The sequence below is a fragment of the Sardina pilchardus genome, chromosome 12 (genome assembly GCF_963854185.1).
Source record: "Sardina pilchardus chromosome 12, fSarPil1.1, whole genome shotgun sequence".
NCBI classification, from domain to species: domain Eukaryota; kingdom Metazoa; phylum Chordata; class Actinopteri; order Clupeiformes; family Clupeidae; genus Sardina; species Sardina pilchardus.
The window spans coordinates 11053337-11071822 of record NC_085005.1 but is presented as its reverse complement, the minus strand read 5'-3'; the positions used below and the strand labels follow the sequence as shown (position 1 = coordinate 11071822).

At 49.7% G+C, this 18486-nt stretch overlaps 1 protein-coding gene across 2 annotated transcripts in view; it reads right to left on the bottom strand.

Moving 5' to 3' along the window:
- Window positions 1–18486, bottom strand: part of arid1b (AT-rich interactive domain 1B) — a 70485-nt gene that overhangs the window by 18075 nt on the left and 33924 nt on the right. The window contains exons 5-9 of one of the 2 annotated variants that reach the window (XM_062551288.1): window positions 10566–10809; window positions 8885–8974; window positions 5163–5447; window positions 786–1131; window positions 173–505 (exon numbers count right to left, since the gene is read on the bottom strand). In XM_062551288.1, coding sequence (XP_062407272.1) covers window positions 173–505; window positions 786–1131; window positions 5163–5447; window positions 8885–8974; window positions 10566–10809 — 1298 coding nt within the window. The remainder of the gene's footprint in view (window positions 1–172; window positions 506–785; window positions 1132–5162; window positions 5448–8884; window positions 8975–10565; window positions 10810–18486) is intronic. The other variant, XM_062551289.1, reaches the window with a different exon arrangement.

The window sequence follows — 18486 nt, the reverse complement described above, 5'->3', positions numbered from 1 at the left end:
TGACATTAATCTTCAGACGCTCAGCCTCTTTGGCTGACAAACGTGTGTGTGTGTGTGTAACCATAGCGTAGGGCTGTAACTCATCTCTACTGCAGGTTAGACCTCCATGAGCAGGACTGGGTGCCACAGGGATGGCGTGACCCAGGAGCAAGCAACCCCTGCCAGCACCTACCCGTACTGCTCAGCCTGAGGCCCCAGGGGAGGAGGCTGCTGGGGCTGGGGCTGGGGCTGGGTGGGGGGGCCGCTGAAGTGAGGATGGTGGGGATGGGGATGGGGGTGGGGATGAGAGTGGGGGTGGGGGTGTGGATGGGGGTGGGGGTGAGGATGGGACGGGTGAGGATGGGACGGGTGAGGATGGGACGGGTGAGGGTGGGACGGGTGAGGATGGGGATGTTGTTGGTGGGAATGGGGCGATGAGAGGGGCCCGGGTCGACCCCCTGGCCCAGGCTGACTGGGGTAGACCGGAGATCTGGCGAATGGAGGCCTAGATGGGGTAGAACAGCCTCTGTGGTCAAGTAAAGAATTGGTTAAGGGTGCATAATCGCATATCATCCTAAAAAAAAAAAAAGAAACACAATATGGCTGTTTATTTGAGCCCAAGACCATGATAATTCCCCCCAAGATACCCAGTACGTAGAAGTGGACAAATCATAGGTTAAGGCGTGTGTGAAAGTGAGGGTTAGAAGATGACTATTGGTGAGGAGTAAACCCCTTCCAGAAACAAATCTGTACCAATACTCTTTGTAGCTGCAACAACCTTTCATCCTTCCATATGATCATCTCACCTGGTCTGTCCGACTGAGGGGGAGCCCTGGATGCCCCCTGCTCCGGGTTCCGGGGGTTTCCGACCGACCCCCGGCAGGGGTGGACCCATGCCCGGTCCTGCCGGCTGTGGTATGCTGGGCGATGTGGGCGCCATGTTGTTGGCGTTGTTGCTGCCTGGGTAGGGGCGCCCGCCTGTGGTCTGCCCTGGCCCTCTCCCAGCGGGGACGGAACCACAGTGCTGCCCTGGGCCTTGCCCGTGCATGGGGCTGCTGGCGTTCATGCCCAGGCTGTTGCCCATGCCAGGACTGGGGCCACTGTAGTTGGCACCGGGGGTGCCTCCATAGTTGGGTGGCCGTTGGTAATTACCTGAAAATACAAGGGGGAAAAATAATGGAACATCAGAATTCCTTATTCCCAAAGAATGGAATCTTAGAATTCCTTAACAAGGGTGTTTGGCAAAACATTCATCATTTAATGACAGATCGCTAGGACACGACTTCAGGCCTCTGTAAAAATGCCTTGAGACATAATCATGTATTATGGTGCCATAGAAATAAAACTGATCTAAATAGAATCTATAGATAGTAAGACAGTGAAACATGAAAGACAACATGACTGGTGACAACAGATTGATATGCTGAGATTGTCGCAAACAAACACCTCAGCTCTAACAGACTGTTCCTACGCTTCAAGTTCCAGTGCAAAAATGAGAGGGGGAGGGCACGAGCGAGAGAGAGAGAAAAATCTGAAAATATCCACCAGTGATCCAGACCCAAGGGAGGAGTGTCATCTCCAAATCCCTAGCTCTTCTTTCAGCAGTGCGTTCACATTTATTTGTTTGATTTAAATTCACATATCTTCCCTCCAGTTTTGTTCCAGCTGTTGGGTGGGTGCAGGTTTTATGACTGACATGTCTACTCGCTTAAGGTTTCATACCCCCCCCATGTGCATAGGCACACACACACACACACGCGTACACACACATGCAGGCACACACGTACACAAGACACTCACACACACACTGCACTCATATGACCTCTCTCCCAGCATGTTAGAGAGAGGGAAACAGATGAGGAAAAAAAAAAGAGACCAAAAACATTACTTTTGATGTCATACACAAGTTCCAAAAATACATGTGGTGGAGTGGGGAGTGGGGAGGGAGGGGGGAGGGTGGTCTGTTCTTTCGCTTCCATTCTGTAGCGATGCTCAGTGGCTCCTCTAACAAGCTCCTTCACAGTCGGGGGAATGAGCTGAGGGGGTTGACAGGGAGGGGTGGGATGCAGAGACAGAGGCAGGGCCCTGCCAGAACTAGGCTGGGCCCTGGAGCTATGCCAATTACACGGCAACTCGCTGCGCTGGCCCTGGAGAGAGCCGGGATAATCCGGAAATTTCCCCCGGGGTAGGGGTGCATGGGGGGGGTGGGGGTGACACCAATCTGTAAGATGCGTCTCCCTCCCGAACAACAACACAAAAAAAAAAACCCTCTACTATACTGCTTAAGTGATTCACAGCCTCCAGCCAAACCAAAATACGTGCTCTTCAATCTCTGAGGGATTAAGTGCACAGGGGTCTGAGTGCGCAGCAGGAACTGTGATGGAATACATCAACTCGATGGATGCTAAACCTATGTCACAAAATCCAGAGGTGTCAGGAAGAAAAACACTGTCGTGTCAACACAAAACCCAAGAACGGGGAAAAAAAAGTTGTTGTTTTTTTAGGTCAGACATCAGACAGTTTAATTATAACACTGTCACTTCCTGAAACAACCAAGATATGATATGAGCTTTTGCGCTGACAACTAGCGAATGAAGGAGATAAAAAAAACATCAATGCTGATATACTGTATTCAGTAGAACTTTGAATAAAATACTGGATTTATATCATAGATCTAGAAGTTAAGGCATTACACTGCTGAAAACCTACCTGTCTTTTTTTATGTCAAATAACAAAATCCTCATTGTCAAGACACACATAAACCAACGGCAGGTTAGACTGACTCCATAAAAATGGAAGGAAGCAATGAAATCAAATGACTTGCTTTATGTATGAAAATAAACTCACAACTGGGATAGTATTGGCTTTGTATTAGGCCCCATCGCACCCGCTCAGGTGCTGGATATTTTTGCATAAGTTGGCGCCTCCTGACTTTGGACTACAGCCCACACTCAACATTGTATCGAAACAAAAAACACTCACACGCACAAATACGGTAAATCATTTTCTGTAGGAGCATGCCTGTATGTGTGAGGCTGTGTGCGAGATTATGTATACAGATCAGTGTGTGTTGGTGTTCGCTAAAAAAAAGAACATGGGAATTTTGCATTGATGCGTGTGTGAAGAGTGAGAGTGTGTGTGTGATAGTGTGTGTGTGTGTGTGTGTGTGTGTGTGTTTGTGTGCACAAGTGAGTGTGAGGGCATGTGCGTGTGTGTGTATGTGTGTGTGCGTGCATACGTGCGTGCGTGTGTATAGCCCTTTAACGTCAGTGTTTCCATGTTGGCAGTGGAGGTTTATTGCCCACTGGTGCGGAGCAGGCCAGACAACAGACAGAGTCGACGCCAAACACAACACTAGCACTGCTGTCTCCACGGCACATTCACCCTACAACCACACCACCAGACCAAATCACCACACACACTACAATCAATTGTGTGTGAGTGTGAGCATGTGAGCGTGTGTGTGTGTGTGTGTGTGTGTGTGTGTGTGTGTGTGTGTGTGTGTGTGTGTGTGTGTGTGTGCGTTCAGTGTACCCCATTTAAAAGAGTTGGAAAGAGCGGCCTTTTCCCCCCCTTCGTAAACCGTGCGTATGTTTTCAAAAGTCTGCGTATGTGGTGTGTGTGTGTGTACAATAGTGAGTCAGCCTGAGCTCCTTCCACTCCTAGGCTGTAGCAGAGACCGAGCCGAGCCGAGCCCGTTCAATTTCCCCATCTCTTCTCCTCTCCGAGTGTTTATTTAGCTGCGAAGCACAATCAGTCAGCCTCAGAGTCCTCGGCCTCTCTGTGGTCAACGCCAGAACGGAGCGGAGCAGCGACGCTCGCTAAGGGGGAGGTGGACCACAGCAGCTCCAGACCAGCTGCACCTCAGATCACCCAGCAGCCCCAGGCCAGGACTGCGTCTTACGGCCCACTCATCAAGAGGAGAGGGGGAGAGAGGGCAAGAGAGAGAGGGAGAGAGGGAGGAGGAGGGGGGGTGAGAGAGGGAGAGAAAGAGAGGGAGAAAGAGAGAAAGAGAGAGAGAGAGAGAGAGAGAGAGAGGGATGAGGGGGGTGAGAGAAGGAGAGTGAGAGAGGGAGGAGGGGGGGTGAGAGGGAGAGGGAGATAAAGAGAGTGGAAGAAAGTGAGAGAGAGAGAGAGCGAGAGAGAGAGAGAGAGAGAGAGAGAGAGGTGGGAGAGGTGGAGAGGAGATGGGCTGCTGTAACAGAGTGCCATTCTTTTACAATCAGCGCTAGCCATAACATTACAGGCTGCTAACTCTGTACAGGTGCACATCAGTGCGGAATGTCTTCCAGATGAGCACGTAGATACACACATAAGTACTCACACACACGTGTGCAAACATGCACATGCGCATACATACACACACACACACACTCACACACACCTGGTGAGCAGAATATGTAAACACATGCGCAGATGTACGCATAGAAGTCCACTGACTCAATTCTGTGTTTTCACATGTGTCTGTAAATGTTCACAGTCACACAAATGCATGCGCACGCACGCACCCACACACACACACACACACACACACACACACACACACACACACACACACACACACACACACGTCGTCCAACTTCTGTGATCATGACCAATCAGCTGAATCAACAGGGGAGCCCACCTCATCCACTCTGCTGTTTTCACAGGCCCTATTAGCGCTCCACAAATCAGGTCAACAACAATGTCTGCGCAGTAATTTCATCACGGACAAATTGGAACAACACAATGGATTCCAACTGTGAGCGGCGTAGCACGACAAATCTCGCCAAAAAAAAAGAAAAGAAATTCTCCCCCCACATCAGTAGTAAAATAAAGGAGAAGGAGAAATGAGAAGAATTATATTTTGGGTGTCTCCCCCCCACAAAGTACAATAAAGGAGAGGAGCGAAGGAGAAATGGTGATGAATGATATACCATAATTTCCCAACTATAGCTGCGGCTTATACTGTACATTGATTTGGCAAAATTTCATCAGCTATGAGATGAATACACGGAGGCAGTTAATAAGGCATTAATAGATAGATAAGATAGGTACTTTATTGATCCCCAAGGGGAAATTCAAGCAATAATATGCTTGGTTTATGCTTATGCTTTGGTTTCTTTTAACTTGCACAAAACACTGTCCTGCGACTCATACACAATGCGGCTAGTACACAGGAAATGACTGTATAGGCGTAGTACCTGAGGGGCCGTACTGCCCAGTCTGGGGGCCGTAGGGCGGGCCGCCCTGGTGGGGGTAGGGGCCCATGCCGTGGTGCATGGGGCCGGCTGGAGAGGGGTGTGGGGACATGGAGGGTCCGCCAGGCTGCTGCTGCTGCTGCTGCTGCTGTTGCGCCTGCTGCTGTTGCGCCTGCTGCTGTTGCGCCTGCTGCTGCTGTTGTGCCTGCTGCTGCTGTTGTGCCTGCTGCTGCTGCTGGGCACCAAACTGGGGCCCTGGGGCACCCCGCTGCATGCTGGGAGGAAAACCTGAGGAGGCGGAGGGGAAGGGGCGACACGGTTGAGTACAATATGTGCTGCTGGAGGCCAGAGAAAACATGGACGAGGGAAAACGGTTAGAGAAACAGAGAGACGAACGACGTGTGTATGTGTGTGTGTGTGTGTGTGTGTATGAGGATGTGCGTGTGTCTGAGGATGTGTGTTTGTGTGTGAGGATGTGTGTGTGTGTGGGGGGGGGGGGGGGGGGGTAATGACTGGAGAGGAGTGAGACCGTTGGGCAAGGCAAATAAATAAATTTGAACATTTAAGGGCAATTTCATCACTAATTTGGAAAGAGAAAAAAAAAAATTGGAAAGGCAATTACATGCTAATGATGGAGGGTTAATTCACGGGCACTCTGAGAAGGCACAGTCTCCAACCCACTCATTATCCAAACCACTCAGATGCCATTATGTAAATCCACACTGACATGTCAACCACAAAAAGCCTCAACAAAGTAGAAGAGTTTTTTTTAATTATTATTTCCTTTTATTACAACTATTTTCCATCGAACCATCTACTTCTACAATGGCCAAAAGAATAGAAGCGTATATCTGTGACAAACTTTTTACAGTCGTTCCAAAAAAGTGTCCTCTGTGTGGAACATCTTGAGTCTCTGAGTGAATGTGTGTGGTGCAGCTGACTGTGCCCATATCGTTCACCAGGTACCTGTAGCTATCTTTCTGCCTCTTTGCACATCTTTTGCGCTTCAGTGAGTGCAGCTCTAACTGACTAGTGCTGAGGAGGCAGACGGAGAAGACCGAGGAGAGGGAGAGAGAGAGAGAGAGAGAGAGAGAGAGAAAGAAAGAATGAAAGAAAGAGAGAAAGAAAGAGATAAGAAAGAAAGAAAGAAAGAAAGAGAGAAAGAGAGAGCTGACAGAGAGGAAGAGAGAGGGAGAACAAAGGATAAAACTCCCATCTCTTTTTCTCTCACGCTCTCCCTCCACTGCTCTCTGCAAGGGGAGCAGTGAATGCCGTGTATGTTTTTTAAATTGCCTGGAAAATAGACAAATTGGTGAGGCAGGCTTTGTAGAAAGTGTGTGAGATGTGTGTGAACATGAACGTGTGTGTGTGTGTGTGTGTGTGTATAGTAAATCATGGCCATGCATACACTGACAGGGCAGAGAGCAGGCCAGCCATTAAGTATGGTTTGGGGGGAGCTTTCAGACGCTCAGCCTGACACAAACAAAACAAGTGTCCACGCTAGACTGAGCCCTCCGGCGCAGAACCACTCCCTCCATCCAACCACCACTTCACCTGGACACACACCGCCAGAGCCTCAAGTGCCATCACAGACACTGGTGTGACTTGTGTGTGTGTGCCTGTGTGTGTGTGTGTGTGTGGACATGTCCTTAAAATATGCTTGTGTCTGTCAGCATGTAAGTGAATGTGCCAATCTCTTTCCGTCTGTGGCTGTTCTGACTCGATGTTTGTATGCATGTGTGTTTTATGCATCTAAGTGTGTGTTAGTTTTAGTGTGAGTGTGGGAATGTAAGTGTGTGTGTGGGACTGTGTGTGTGTGTGTGAGCTCCTTCCCGCTCTTAGTGGAGGCTCCTGGCGTGTGTAGATTGGCTGCACGCTGTGGCGGAGCGGCCTGAGATTGTGAGTAATGAGAGGAGGCCCTGTTGCCAGGGCCGGCTGGCAGCAGAGAACAGCGCATACACACACACACACACACACACACACACTCAGAGAGAGAGCGAGAGAGACACACACACACACCCACACACAAAGACGGAGGGAGACACACACACATACAGTACACACAAAGACGGAGACACACACACGTACACACACACACACACACACACAGACACACTCTCTGCTCCAGCGGGCTGGGTTGCGTTCAGCCTCTCTGGCCTCCGGCTAACAGCTACAATCCTGCAGCCATCTCACCTGGGCCAGTTTAACCGCTAATGGCTAACAGCTATCCAGCGTGAGTTTCCTTCACTCCACTCTGGAAAGCTTCAGAAACAACAACAAAAAGCAACCACCACTAATGACCAAGAGAGGGGGAGAGGGGAGACTAATCTGCACTCCAATTTAGGACGCATAGTTACACTATGACGGGAGAGCCCTTCCATTTAAGGACGTGGGGAGTCGAGTCGAGTCGAGGCTCGAAGGGTCCACTGGAGAGAGGTGGCTTCGACCCAACGTCACTGAGGTCCAAACACAAAGCTCACGGGCCATGACCAAGAGCGGCGGCTAGCAAAATATTTGGCCGGTGAGGCCCCCTCCAGAGCTACTGCCATACAAACATGGTTAGAGTAAGAGAGGGCTGTACGATTATTAGCGTGTATACAATGCAGATCCTTTTTTCACAGCTTGTGTGAGTGTGAAAGAAACTTTGTGTGTCTGACACAATAAGAAATGCCACACAGAGAAGTCACACAGATGCTTCATTGTCTGTGTGCTACTGTAGGTTTTCAGGGTCTTTTTTGAGTGTACACACACTTGAACACTGCACTGGCTGGGAATGAGTGGCTGGGCGCGAAGAGCCGTCCGTCCGTTCCCCCTAACCGCACGGAGCTGCGGAATTCTGCTGTGATCAATCAGGCCTGCTGCTGACATCACCAGCGCTGCTGCCCCCCTGGCACATGGGGCTGCGCCAGGCACGGCATCACAGAACCACAACCGCTGCCCGCCCCGCTTGCTTGCTTTAGCTGGCTTCTGTTTGAAGTGAGAGAACATGTGTGGTGTGTGTTGAACGTGTGTGTGTGTGTGTGTGTGTGTTTTGGGGCACTGTAGGGGTGGCTTCGAATGAAACCTTTAACTTTGTGCCCGACGCTTCACAGGGTTGGCACGTGAACGTGCCACACAAAGCAAACAAGCGGGCGGCTAGCGGCGGCGCAGCCATCGTTTACCGGAGCGGAACGGCCAAATGGGCCGACGGCGTGCGGAGCGGAGCGGCGCGGCGCTTGCCCCTGACGGCGGGTCTGAATTAGCCGAGAGCGTCCCGGCAGGGGAGGCCCTGACAGGTGGTCGTATGTCAGCCAAATGAGCCCATTCATTTGCCATGGCAGTGGAAAAACGTCTGGAGGCAGCCGCGGGGAGCGACGCGGACATGCTCACATGCAGATTGAATGAGAGGGAATATGCAGTGTACACACACACACACACACACACACACACACACACACACACACACACACACACACACACACACACACACACACACACACACACACACACACACACACACACACACACACACACACACACACACACACACACACACACATGTTAAACCATTAAGGCAACATGGCTGACACTGACATGCTAGAGTTGGTTTGTTATGTGGAAAAAAGCATGACAGGTTCTTTGGGACAGAGGGTGGATTGTGTGTGTGTGTGTGTGTGTGTGTGTGTGTGTGTGTGTGTGTGTGTGTGTGTGTGTGTGTGTGTGTGTGTGTGTGTACACACACTCACCTCTGTCCTGAGACATGGGTGACTGACTCAGAGTGGAATGAGAGCCCACATCTGACATATTTCCAGGGGTCTGCGGGGCCATCTGAGTGCCTGCAGAAAAGACACACACACAAGCTTTGAAACACACTTTACCACACACCTGTAGTACTCAGCTGGAACCTGGAACACCCAGACCATATCACACACGCCTAGTGGTAGTTGGGCCTTTTAATGAGTCTGTTAGGAACATGTATACGACTCCTGCCAGTGTGTGTGTGTGTGTGTGTGTGTGTGTGTGTGTGAGTGTGTGTGTGTGTGAGGAGATCACACGTCAGCAGAGCTCCAGCATGGGTGCTAATGAGTGACTCCTATCCCAGCGGGGGGGTGCGGAGCGTGAGGCGGCGGGGTGCACGGGGGACCCGGGCGACACAGGCTCCCACCAGCCTCGTTATCCAGACCCAGAGCACACCGAGGACAGGCAGGGGCCGCAGAAATGCAGCCTCAGCTGCTCCAACAAAGGGGGGGGGGGGGGGGGGCGAATGGAAGAAAGAGAGAAAGAAAGAAAGAAAGAAAGAAAGGAAAGAGGGCAAAAAAGGAACTGGGAAGGGAGGAAAAAAAGTCTTCTTCTCTCAACTGCCCCGGCTGGCGATCAAATCAAACACTGCCCGGCTGACAGTGGCCAGCACTGTAGGAGAGAGTAATTGTGTTAAACTGACTCCGAACCGCTAACAGAGTTTTGGAAACTATTTTAATGAGTGTGAGAGGCTTGTTTGGGCGCTCGCGGGGTTGAGGATGGACACGGCTCTGTCCTCTGACCCGGCAGTGTGTGTGTGTGTGTGTGTGTGTGTGTGTGTGTGTGTCTGAGGGCGAGGACAGTAGGACGGTAGAGAAACAGACACGTCAAGTCAAGCTCGCCCGCTCCCCTAAATGGCCTCGGCTGCCCCAGTAATCCGTGTGAAGTGAGCCTGGACCGCTCGCTCCCCGGCGAGACCCCTGACTGAGCCCTGGTGCCGTGTCTGTGCCGGTCTCCCTGGGGGCAACCGCGATGGATTCACCATTAAAACAACCCGTCTGACTGGGTCTGTTATCCAAGCAACAGCTACCGAGCCACGGCTTTATATAAAGACCTGAGGCTCCCGCTGTTCGCTAATAGCGTGCGCAAACAGAGAGACGGACAGACAGACACCATTATTTGCCAAGTCCAAGGTATGATTGTAAATAAAGAGACTATGTTGCAGAAGTCTGAGCTAGCTGCAGTGAACAGTCGGGCAAAAGGAGTTCGGAGGCATATGAAGGGTCACGAAGTCAGGAGGTGTGCATGGGGCATGCAGGACTTCACAGCGTAATGGTTTCAGGCAATTTAGACCCTCCAAAATCAAACAAGCCCTCTTAACAGTAAAAAAAAAAAAAAAGATATTTTGGGGCCATGAGAAAACAAGTAGCGAGAAGAAAAGTGAGAAAAATGGCAAAAACAAAGTTGCCCCTTAATGCCATTCCAGGACCTTGGAGGATGTAGTTGATTTTATTTCCCAGCTTTCGAAGCCTGTTCGTGTTGTTCATGTCGTTGTGTTCCGAGTGCAATCAGCTCCGCCTCCATATGTATATTCAGGTGGACAGAAAACATTTACATTTCTCTGGCCCAGGCCCAGTCTTTGGCGATGTGTTACCTGTCTGGCGAGGCCAAGCTTTAGGTAGAACATACCTGGCCCGCTGGCCGGGGAGATGGGCCCGGAGCGCGACTGGCTGGAGCCCACCGGCGAGCCCACGGGGGAGGGCGAGGGCCCGCTGCGCAGGCTGGAGAGCCGCGGCGAGGCGTGCGGCGAGAAGGGCGACCGCGCCGGGTTGCTCTGCTCGCCCTGGCTACTGGTGGAGCCCGAGACGCTGACCGCCGAGCTCAGGCCGGCGTCCGTGCCCGTCGGCAGGTCATCGATGGAGCCCGACAGGTCCTGTGAGAGAAGAAAGAAAGAAAGAAAGACAGAAAGAAAGAGACAAAGAGAGAAAGAAAGAAAGAAAGAATTGAGAAACTGTGAGGACCTATACAAAATCTGCTACTGAAAAAGACCCTGTCAGGCCTTTACTCATGCTACAGCAAATTTCAGCTATTTTTCCACATTTAGGTGTCTTGAGCAGAGGGCTCTTTTGAATTCTGCATCTTCAACCCATTCATGTCAATCCACTGCCAGAGCATATAACGTTAACTGGCAGTGAGTCGAGAATGACTTCAAAAGGAAGACAGAAAAGGAAAAGTGCTCTTGAGTTCTATCAGTCTGCGTTAGTTCACCCTGACTTTTTGCACACATCGTGCCCTGTCTGCAGCGATTTGGTACAGCACGTCTGCAGTCTCCTGCTTTGTCTCAATTCCTCGCGCTCCAGACACACGCAAAAAAACGGAGTGAGGAACATAACACTACTCCGGGGCATTCGTCACTGCATTTTGTAACCACGAGATGATGTAAGATTTTCTGTTTGACAGGTGGCCAAACACCAAGAGCTCCAGTTTCTCGAAGTGTGAAACGGGGGTACATGTTGTTAAAGGGAAACGTTCTAAAGGGCCCCGGTCTTCCCTTCTAGGGGCTCTGGCTACTCTGCTCAGTCTCTCTCAGCAGGCAACAGGCACATTAACAAGTTCTTGATGGATAGACATCATGTCTAACAAGGCTTAGGTACAAGAGAACTGCAAAGCACTGTGCAGGTCCAGGCGGGTTTCATTTAATTACTAAACCACCACAGGAATCTCAAGGCTGCTGGAAGCGCACACACACACACACACACACACACACACACACACACACACACACACACACACACACACACACACACACACACACACACACACACACACACACACACACACACACACACACACACACACACACACACACACACACACACACACACACACACACACACACACACACACACACACACACACACACACACACACACACACACACACACACACACACACACACACACACACACACACTCATCCGTTTTCCCAGAATCACCAATACTCAGCTTTCTCTAGAAAGCCATGGTCAGACCATGACGGCTATTCAGTGGTCCCTTGCCAGCAACCATTAATGCATACTTACAACATTCAGCAGGCATTTTGCTCCCATAACACGTTCAGTGGTAACAATATCTTGTCTTATGTTCCAATTCTATTTTAGAACACCAGCAGATGGAAAACCAAATAGTATCCGCAAATCTGCACCCATTAGGTATACTGCAAGTCACAATAACTTTGATGGAGGATGTGGTCACATCAAACGTTCTTACCACTACAATTTCAACATCTGTTGTATTTGGACATTTTTACACGGCCATGTAAAAATGTAATGACACCGTTTTAAAACAACTAAACCCCCCCCACCCCGCCCAGTCCCCCGGTAACCGGAGATGGATAGTGGAGGGTAGAAATAGACAATGCAGCGTTCGTGCTCAACCTTGAGTGTGTTGGAAATTTGGCACCCTGGCCAAGCGAAGGACTCGCGTGTCCACGTGGCTCCGGTCCAAACCTCCACACGCCGAGGGGGCCCTCTGTGGCTCGCGGAGCGGAGCGCGCGAAGAGTCCTCGGCCCCCGCTCTGCCATTGAACCCTTCGCCTGCTCCAAATAACAGCGTGGCACCGGCGGGCACAGCTGCTCCCGCCTGGCACTCCGCACCTCGCGGAGTCCACTGCGGCGCCCATAGGGTGGCAAAGAACGAGGTGATAACAGCCACTCAGAGAGAGCGAGAGAGAGAGAGAGCTGACCTGGATGCCAGAGGTAAAGCTTCGTTCCTGCCGGCTCTATTATTACTCTCTCTCCTGGGGGGTGTCGGAGTAAAACGATGCTGCCGTGCAGAACTGGCTCTGCCATTAATCATCTTTCAGCAGAGAGAGATCTGAGGACAAACCTCGAGAGGGTTTCGGGAACCGGCTTGAGACCGCTTGTAAAACATGAACGGATGGTGATGATTATACAATATGTTATCAACCAGAAATAGTCACTGTGAATTAGGTGTAGTTTATCATTAGTATCCATAAAGAGGTCACCGTCTGGTAATAAGAAAGTCGAGAGTCGAGAAAATAGAGATGCAATATATCCTATGGCTTCCTCTTGCGATTTGTTATTGATGTGTTGCTACCATGCGCTGCTACCAAGACACTTGGCCTGGCCTGGAGTGATGAAACAAAACCTATGGTAGTGAACGACATCAACTTTTCAAATAGGTACATTTTAATTTGACCGACTGATTTGGTGAAACAACATTTCCCAGGGCTGAAAATGTGCTTTAACAAGGGCTTAAGAAAAAAGACAGTTGTCACTTGTCATTCGTAGCTATGCGTTCAAAAACACTAATGCATAGTGACTGGTTTCATAGCCACATATTGTTAGCGCACAAGCATTGCTTGCATCAGCAATGTACACACAATGACAGAAACTGTAAATTCAAATGTGTGAATCTTATCTGCTCAGTGTAATCATTATGGGCCATAACTGCCCTGTTATTGTTGCCAAATGAGAGTCCCTCTGAGCGCACGCAAAAGAGCTGTTAAGTGTGTGTGCAGTGTTAACTAATAATGAGGATAATTAAAAACGGCTCCTCTATGCTGTGAACACACCACAACTGAGGCAGAGGAGTTTAAATTCTCCTTATTGTGACAGGAAATATAGAAAGAAAAACAGTGCGCTTTCTGTGCATATTTTCCACAAACAGTGCATGACAAATGTGTGTGTGTTGTGATTTTCCACGAGCTGCAGTTCTACATTAGTACTCCTGTACCGCTATCGCTGGTGACGGAACCGTCCTAGGGGTCCTTAGTGCGCTGCGTATGTGTGTGTGCACGTAGATGCGTGTGTGTGCGTGCGCGTGTGTGGGTGTGAAATATATATATGGAAAGTCTGTGTTTTAACTGGGAGGTGACATCACAGAGGAGCACTACCACTGGCTGGACTGAAGGGCGCATCCATGGCAATGACCTGATTCTGGGAGCCACGGAATGTCTTGACTTGGTGCTCGGCTACAGCTAGCCCTGTAACGGCAAGCTTCCATGCTCAATAATTCCATGCTTCCATGCTTAATTCATGATAATACATATTTAAGACCCTTTTTTCAAGTGTGATGCTGGTTTATAAATACTTTTCACTCGTTTATAAATACTATATATGCAGTTTTTTTTGTGAAGCTCAAAAATATTATGACTACTGCTGCATACAGACAGACTACATCTCACAATTCAACAACAACATTAACAGGCATGTTAGGACGGTTACTTTATCCATTTGTTTCAACACAGAGTTATTTTTTTGTGACAATGAACAGCATGCTACGAGTGTGACCGGTATAATAGAAACAAATGAGTTTCAGCTAAACTGTTACAATCACACAACCATGGTAAAAACAATTAAGACTCAAACGAAGCATGGGCTCTGTCTGTAATGGAAAACAGAAGTTTCAACATGGTTGGTGTGCGTTTAAAAGATCAGAGACGGGCAGCAATCGGCCTGCCTAGACGCCCGTGTGTTAAGGAAGGTTCTAACCTCGCCCACTGTGGAGGAATTAGTCATGTACCTCAGTGTCCGCGGCCCGAGTAAATGAGGTCCACACTCCACAGGTGGGGGAGAATTGATGTGCACTGCTCGCAGCTATGATGAGCTAAGTGCCTGACCCCCTCACACTCCAATCTCAAATAAAAACAGCCCAGAATTGATGGCTTCAAATCCTCATCTTGGTTCTGTAGCTGGCTGTATGCCACGGTACTGTGGACTTGCGCTCAGTGAGATATTGAAAAAAAAAAAACACGACTGGTCTGACAGGGATACCCATCAGGGATATACCGATGATGAGGAACCAATAAGACTAAATGAGTCTCATTTATTCTCAATTATTCTAACACCTCAAATCTGGTTTTGAATATACACAAACTGAACACACCCTAGCGCTTATTTTTCCAGTCCTTTAATTCCTTTCTTTGTACTCGGCACTACAACGAAGCAGTGAAGCTTGAAGACATACTTGCAACACCAAGAACTTGTGTTGCACAAGTAGCGTGGATGATTTCAGCATCAGAACATTTCTCTCACACCACAACATTTCACAGCGATGAAGTCCAAATGACTCTCGAGCGCCTCGCTCTCCCCTTCTCTCATTGGACGGGGGCCGGGGGCCGGTGCGAGGCAGAGCAGTGGCGAGCAGGCTTCCCTCCCCCTCCCCCTCCCCCTCCCCCTCCTCCTCCTCCTCCTCCTCCTCCTCCTCCTCCCCCCCCTGCTGCTGCTCTGTTCCAAAGAGGCCTGATTTACCTCCCCGAGTGATTCACCTTCATTACAGCACTCAAGTCTGCCTTTACGTAACTGATGAATGCAATTATTCAGCCTCATTGCCCATTCAGCTTTCAGCTGAACCCGACGCAACCTTCTCCATCCATCCACCCACCCACTCACCCTCACCCATCCATACAGTACATACATTCATTCACACATACACCACTGGCTCAGCTGAGCAGAAGGGACTGATTAATAAATGAATCCTGTCTGTCTGATGTTCAGCATCCGCTCGTGCTCTTGTAAACGACTCCTGAAGCTGAACATGCACACACTCCCTCTCTATCTGCACACGGTGGAGTAGGCCTGGCTGTTGGCACGCTCACTCCTCCTGACTACGCATGTAGGAGCCAGGGGTCCATGACTATCTTCCCCACCACACATTTCACTCAATGCACATCCTGCCCTCTTTCTGAAGACAACAGAATGTATTAAATAAATACATAATAATAAATGCTTACTCTAATTTGTGCCATGATGGGTCAAAGGTGAATGAACAAACCACCGAAGAAACATAATGTCTATGATCTGAACACCTTTCATGTCCTCTACAGCTACTTTAAACTAATCCATGGGGCTGTAAATGGTGCAAAAATAATTGGACTGGTTGTACTCTGGGTTTGTCTCTGCAACTGTCATTTTTGGTTATAAGACATATGAGAGGGATCCAACACAATGAGCTTGTTGACATCCCATCAAACTGCCCCCCCTCAGTCACACGATTGTGTCCATGACCGAATGAAAATGTTTCAAACGGGATTCAAACTATTTCAAACACGGGCATATGCAGCAACATATTAACGGAAGACAGAGGGGCAGAAATGCCATTCAGTACAGGGTGTTTGAACGGAGTAGCGAGTGAGAACTGAAGCAAGAGCTGAGAGAGAGGGGGTAGAGAAAGAGAGATAGGGAGAGAAAGAAGAAAGAGGAAAAGGTGGAAAGAGGGAGAAGTAGAGAGAAAGAGGTAGAGAGTGAGAAAGAGTGAGAAAGAGGTAGAGAGAGGAATAGAGAGGGTGTAGAAAGAGGTAGAGAGTGAGAAAGAGTGAGAAAGAGGTAGAGAGAGAGGAATAGAGAGGGTGCAGAAAGAGGTAGAAAGAGAAAGATGGGAGTAGATAGAGAGACACACAGAGAGAAAAAGAGGTAGAGAGAGAGAGAAAGAAAGAGAGAGAGGAAGATGAGCACAGAGAGGGGAAGACCTGGGAGACCCATCCCAGACTCCTCTCCATCACCTGACAGCACCCTCCCCATGGAGGACTGGAGTGGTTTAGCCCAGATCACTCCCACCTTAACCCATCTCTCTCCCCATGGAGGACTGGAGTGGTTTAGCCCAGATCACTCCCACCTTAACCCCATCTCTCCGACTCCCATGTGAGTGGTAAATGAGGAGGACTTCTGAGGAGACCACGAGAGAGAGATGACGGGTCTCTGTCTAAGCCTCACCTGCACTTCAAACCCATCAGAAGGGATGACTGTGGCAGTGAAGTTCTTAGAAAGTCTTAAAACATACACATACACACACACACACACTCTCACTCTCTCTCTCTCTCTCAATCTCTCACTCACTCATTGCTCTCTCACACACTCACGACACGTCACACAGTGTAACCCATATTTTGTATCGCTCCCTCTTACTTTAACACATATACGCACACTGCCTGCCTTCATCCTCTCTTTCTCCCTCACACACTCACACACACACACTTTCTCACACACTCTCTCTCACACACACACACACAAAGAGAGAGACGCTGACTGAGGAATTCTGCTGGCCCCCTGCAGGGAGACCTGACAGCCTGAGACGAGGCTGACATATTGAGTTTGACGAGAGTGCTCCCGAGACAGCAGGGATGAGATGCCCAGTGCTCAGGCAGATTACACAACACAGAGAGAGAGAGAGAGAGAGAGAGAGAGAGAGAGAGAGAGAGAGAGAGAGAGAGAGAGGGGGGGGGGAAGAGAAATGCAATAAGAAAGATGATTGTACGTCACACTCCAAGCTGTCTGCTGTGCCTCTTAATGAAAAGTTATGACAGGAGCTCACATTCTTGCGTGTGCTGGGAGACAGAGGTGGCTCCTCAGCGGTAGGGACGACAGCCTGCCGGTGAGATTGATGGACAGGCGAGGGCGGGGGGTGAAGGACACACACACACACACACTGCCCCAGTGGGGCCAGATGGAAGGGGTTGGTAATCTCCCCTTGTATGTGTGCGTGTGTGCGTGTGTGTGTGTTTTAGATGACGGAGAGATGAATGAAGCTTTGCTGCTTTCAACACACAGAGCGGCCAATGACAAAAGGGAGAGGGGAAAGAAGACAGGATGCAGAGAGAGGGAGGAGGAGGGAGGAGGAAGAAGGGAGGAGGAGGAGGGGAAGTAAAGAGTGCAGGTGCTGGTAAGGAAGGGCTTAATGATAGGAAGGTATTTCCCTGGAGTGGCAGAGTGTGTGTGTGTTTAGAGCGAAGGTGAGAGCAAGTGTGTTTCCCAGTGGGGGAGGTGGGGTGAATACTACCTAACCTGGAGATCAGAATGACTGGCACAGAGTTCTTAAGACTTTGCAGACTGTGTGTGCGTTTGTATATGAGCTAAATACAAAAAATAATAAATAAATAAATAAATAAATAAAAAAGGAATAAAACCCATAATAACTTGTTCCGTCTTTTCCAGTCCACAGCTGATGCCAACAGGTTGGCATGAGTGTGAGTGAGTGAGTCACTCTCTCGCCGACACACACACACAGCCACTCCATGCCTGTTTGCCACTTACAGGCCATTAAATATTGAGTGCTGACAGGAGATTTGCCCGTTGTTGGCTGATGTCACCGCCGGCACCGAGACTTTTACCACTTGTGCCCACGGTCGCCGTGGCGATGTGGGCAGCCGCCACTGCTGATGTCAGCAGGTGACACATCAGGCCCGGGCTAAGCATGACACCTCATTCCACAGCTTAGGGCTCCGACCCTGCCAAACGACCACTGACACACACACACACACACACACACACACACACACACACACACACACACACACACACACACACACACACACACACACACACACACACACACACACACACACACACACACACACACACACACACACACACACACACACACACACACACACGAGCCTGGTAATGGCAAATCAAGTCTGAAGAATGCTGCATGTGGTTGACTACCAGCAGCAAACTCCCATGACAAACAGGCAGAAGGAGCCTGCTATCAACTGGAGCCTGAATATAAATAGGGACAGGGGGGAGGAAGGAAATCTTGGAGTGACCTTTCCAATAGAGAGGAGCTTGGACCGCCTCTAGAGAGATTTCAGG